The sequence below is a fragment of the Hippocampus zosterae genome, unplaced genomic scaffold, assembly GCF_025434085.1.
Source record: "Hippocampus zosterae strain Florida unplaced genomic scaffold, ASM2543408v3 HiC_scaffold_164, whole genome shotgun sequence".
Taxonomy (NCBI): domain Eukaryota; kingdom Metazoa; phylum Chordata; class Actinopteri; order Syngnathiformes; family Syngnathidae; genus Hippocampus; species Hippocampus zosterae.
Genome location: NW_026262795.1, coordinates 1 through 4,686, shown reverse-complemented (window position 1 = coordinate 4,686; position 4,686 = coordinate 1). Strand labels below are relative to the sequence as shown.

At 57.1% G+C, this 4,686-nt stretch overlaps 1 protein-coding gene across 1 annotated transcript; it reads right to left on the bottom strand.

Moving 5' to 3' along the window:
* Positions 1 to 344: 344 nt before the first annotated feature.
* On the bottom strand, positions 345 to 1,247 carry LOC127594489 (uncharacterized). The gene is given in 1 exon segment (XM_052056350.1): positions 345 to 1,247. A coding segment is annotated over 1 exon segment (903 nt).
* Between the last annotated feature and the right edge of the window lie 3,439 nt (positions 1,248 to 4,686).

The following is a 4,686-nucleotide window of genomic DNA, read 5'->3' as shown; positions in this document are numbered from 1 at the left end:
CTTTCTGCTCGTATTCTTCGAGCAAGCACTTGTCGCTTCGAACCTAGCTTTCCAGCACCTCCTGGTTGTTCTCCAGCTAGACAACCCGCCGCTGCAGCTGCGAGAGGGCAGCCCTCGCCTCGTCGCGCTCGCGATTGGCCAGCGCCAGCCCGCGCTCCATCTGCTGGCCTGTGGCACGCTCGCGCTCCCTGCAGGCGGCCAGCTCCCTAGCGAGCAGCTCATTCTGCGCCTGGGCCTCAGCGAGCCCGCGCTCAAGCTGCTCCTCCATCTCGGCAGAGAGGGCGCGATACTCCTCGAGTTCCTGCGTGACTGCTTTTAACTGCTCCTCCATATATTAACTGGCGTCACTGGAAGAAGGGATGGGCTAGGGCCTCGTCCGCAGTCACCCTCTCCTCGGGGATGTAGCGCAGCATCCGCCCCATCAGGTCGAACAGTTCCTCTGCGTCGGGCTAGCCCACCCCCCGCGCCACGAACTGCTGTTTCACGTCTTTAGGCTAGAATGAGCCCAGCTTGTTCAGCAGGTCCTTTTCGAACGGCACCTTGCCACGGTAGTGATTCAGCTCGCGCTCGCTCATCGAGCCCAGAGTCCGGAAGATGGCGAACAGCTGATCTCCCTCAGACCGGCCGCGGAAGGGCGCGTCCTGCAGGACCAGTTCGGCCAGGATGCAGCCCGCGGCCCAGATGTCTATGGCGGTGTCATAGTCAGTTAGACAGAGCATGAGCTCGGGGGCGCGGTAGTAGCGGCTGACGATGTAGGGAGTATTCTTCCCCTTTTTGTCGATGACCTTCGAGCTGCCGAAGTCACAAATTTTGGCGGTCCCGTTCTGCAGCAGGATGTTTTCGGGTTTGAGGTCGCGGTGCGCCACGCCCTTCGCGTGGATGTCGCGGAGGCCGAGCAGCAGCTGGCGCATGAAGGCCTTGACCTGGGGCAGGGGGGTGGCTCGCTTGTCCTTGCGCAGGCTCTGCAGCCAGTGCTCCAGGTTGTCCTCGCAGTACTCGAACACGATATTCTGCACGAGCTTGTTGCTCTCGGTCTTGGAGTAGAAGAAGTCCAGCACGTGGACGACATGGGGCGAGTCCTTGATGAGAAAGAGAATTTCATACTACCGGCTCAGACATTTGCCGACCTTTTCGACCCGCTTGATGGCCACCTTGCGGCCATGGGTTCGGTCCAGCCCCTCGAACACGTACCCGAAAGACCCCGAGCCAATCACTCGCACCAACTCGTAATTCGGCAGGCTTATCATCTCTGTTCGAATCAGTCATGCCCGCATTAATACCCATAATACCCATTACATGCTGCTCCCGCTTGTCCCGGTCGCCCTTGCGGTAAATGCCGCACGGCCCTGGTACGCCCAGGCTGCGGGCAGGCCTCTCAACATTGCCCATAGGGGGCTCGCCGCCCTCTTCCCTTAAAACACTCTGCCTAGCCTGTCCGCTGGCATGTATTCGGGTGCTGACTTCGTGGAGTTCGATGTGGTTTTCACTAAGGAAAAGATCCCGTTGGTTATGCACGACCCCTTTTTAAGTAGAATCACTGACGTTTCTAGTCACAGTGAGCTGGCAAGCCGAAGGCGCACCAGGCTTTTCGAAGGGAAATTGAAGATGACTGGTGGACGGACGATTTCACCCTGGAAGAGCTCAAGAAACTGACAATCAAGCAGGACCAGGCGCCGGGCCGCATAAAGACAGTTGACTACGTCTTTACATTTCCGACGTTAGAGGAGGTGATTGAGTTAGGTCTAGCCTTCAACGCGGAGCACAAAGGCCGGCGCAATAAGGACGCAGGCTGGTTGGCCTCCTAATTGAAGCCAAGTCAGCCGAACTCTACAGGCAGGCCTACGGGCTAGAAATCGGCATCTCTATTCTGAAAGTGCTGACCAATTCGGGTTGGACAGTGTAGCCGGGCTGCGAGGACAAGCTGCCAATCTATCTACATAGCTTCGACCTCGATACGGTACGGCAATGGGCCAAGAGCAATGACTGCCGGTCTCCTTCCTGTACAAAAAGGAGTCAGAAGCAGACCTGGAAGACCTCGCCACCTTTGCGACTAGCATCGGTATAACTGATACCACTGCCTGGGACTACAGTAATAGTGTGCCGACTGGTTACGTGGCCGCGGCCCAGGCGAAGGGGCTGCTCGTGCATCTCTGGACTTTCAAGGACGATGCCCTGTACTTCGGGAGCAGGAGCAACATCGACTGCTACCGACAGGCACCTCCACTCTGCGGCTCGACGGATCATCACCGAATTTCCGGACTCCTTGGCAATCTTCCAGGCGATGTGAAACAACCCCAAATCTGTATGTTATTACTTTGCGATAAAAGGACCCCGCCCGTCAGCCGCAAGCCCCGATACTTGGCCTACCTAGAGTCCCTCACTCGGAGGAGGTCGGTCCGTCGCGCTACTCTCCGGTGACGAGGGCTGCTTCCTTGATTTCCTGCAAGGAGCTGCTGAGCCTAAACCCCTCAGCCAACGCCTTCAGGGCCAGGCCAATCTTAAATCGAAGTCGATCAACTCACCACGCAAGCGTGAGGAGCTAGAGCTGCCCTGCTTCAAGGTCGCAAGGATCGACCACGAACGAGCCTATGTGAACAGGAAAGAGGGCGATTGTGCAAGTCCGCCTCCCTAAGCTACATGACCCGCCTGCCTTCAAGACCGAGCCGGCGCCCTCCCCTTGGGAGATTGATTTTTGACTGGCTATCAAATACGTTTGAATTATGCGACCTCGGCACTCGATCTCAGCCCGCATCGGTCAGCCCCCTCACCGTCCCAAGAAGCCTTCGCCCAAGCAGCTCCCTCGCAAAGAGAACACCGCCCGCCAGCATACCTCCTCGCACCATGGCCAGTCGGTCACCCTCAACCTCACTGAGACCAGGCCCGCCATCCGCAAGGAGTCATCTTGTGCGACCAAGAAGTCCTCTTCTAAGAGCAAGCGGCAGGCTCTGGACGAGCTGATGCAAAAGATGCCGTGCAGTGGGAAAGGGGGCGAGGGGTATCTGCAGGTTCAGCACAGCAGCAGAGACGCCTCTGCCCGCCCGAGGAGCAAGGACTACAATTTCTCGAAGCAGCTGCCGAACAAGGGTAAATCCTCGAAAAGTGAAAACTTGGGAAAAACAAATCCCAGTCTCGGAAGCCCAAAACCCGGGCGGAAGTGCGTCAGGCCAACAAGGCCCGCCCAGCCGAGGCAGACCCTCTGGACCTGCCCTCAGCAGAGGCCCGGCGCAAGTTCTCGGCCTACCTGACCGAACACGAGCGCAAGGAAATTCTAGACTTTAAGCGGGTATACTTCCTAGGAACAAACAAGAAGGCCAAGCGGCGGGGCAGCGAGAACGACGGCTTTGACGATGGACAGGGCTACTACCAGTACGTCAAGAACGAGCACATTGCCTCCGCTACCAGGTGCTCGGCGAACTGGGCTGCGGGTCGTTCGGACAGTCCTGCACGTGCTGGATCACAAGACCAAAGAACATCTCGCTCTCAAGGTGATCCGGCGCCGCAAGAACATCATCGAGCAGGCTGAGATCGAATCCGCATTCTGGCGTTCATCAAGGAAAGGGATAAGCATGGCCATGCGAATATAGTGCTGCTGAAGGAATTCTTCATCTTTCGGGGGCATGTCTGTCTGGCCTTCGAGAAGCTGGACATGAACCTTTACGAGGTGCTGAGGGCCAACGACCACCACGGCCTGCGCAGCCAGGAAATAGGTTTTTCTGATCGAGTTGATGCACGGGCTGCACTTCCTACGCAGACATGGGCTGGTGCACGCAGACATAAAACCCGAAAACATTCTTTTGTCAAGCCTGGGAAAGTGGACATCAGCTGATCGACTTCGGGTCGTCTTGCTTTCGAGACGAGATCCTGCACACTTACATACAATCCGCTACTACCGTGCGCCTGAAGTGTTCTTCCAGATGCAGTACGGCCCGGAAATCGATATCTGGAGTGCAGGTTGCGTCATGGCGGAGCTGTACCTGGGTTACCCTATCTTTCCTGGTGAGCACGAGGCCGAGCAACTGGCCCTCATCATTGCTGCCCTCGGACCTCCGCCGGACCCCCTCTACTCGCAACCGCGCTCAGACGTGTTCTTCAACCACCGCCGCGAGGAAAAGTACCGGCCGACCCGACCAAGCGCAAACTGTGGCACATGTTCCAACCTCTCGACAAGGTCATCCCCGAAGAGGCCTTTCGAGACCTGATCAGCCGGATGCTGGACTGGAGCGCGGACCGGCGGATAACACCGAAGGAAGTGATGCTCCCACAGCTGGGTGCTAAGCGGGCTGTCCGAAGAGATCCGGCAGCAGCACGTCGAATTCGTGCTTTCCAATTTTAAGTGAGCTTCATTCAGAGTGACTTGTTGTCCGGTCTGCAGAAGGCTTTGCTCCAGAACACCTGCGAGCGCTTGCAGAGGAACAGGTCGTAGCGGATCGCCTTGCACTCGGGGTCTGCGCCCTCTTGCACGCAGTACTTGAAGTTGTTGGTCTTTTTATAGCACTGCGACAGCAGCACGCACTCCTCCAGCATCTCGCGGTCCTCGTCGCAAGCCCGTTTTCGACTCTTGGGGCGAATAGTCTCATCCACTTTCTAGATTGCCTTCTGCACGAATTCCATAAATTGAATAAGACATCAAGGTCACAGCAATCTGTTCGTGAGATAGAAGCTAAAGAAGAGCAGCGCAAATGAAGT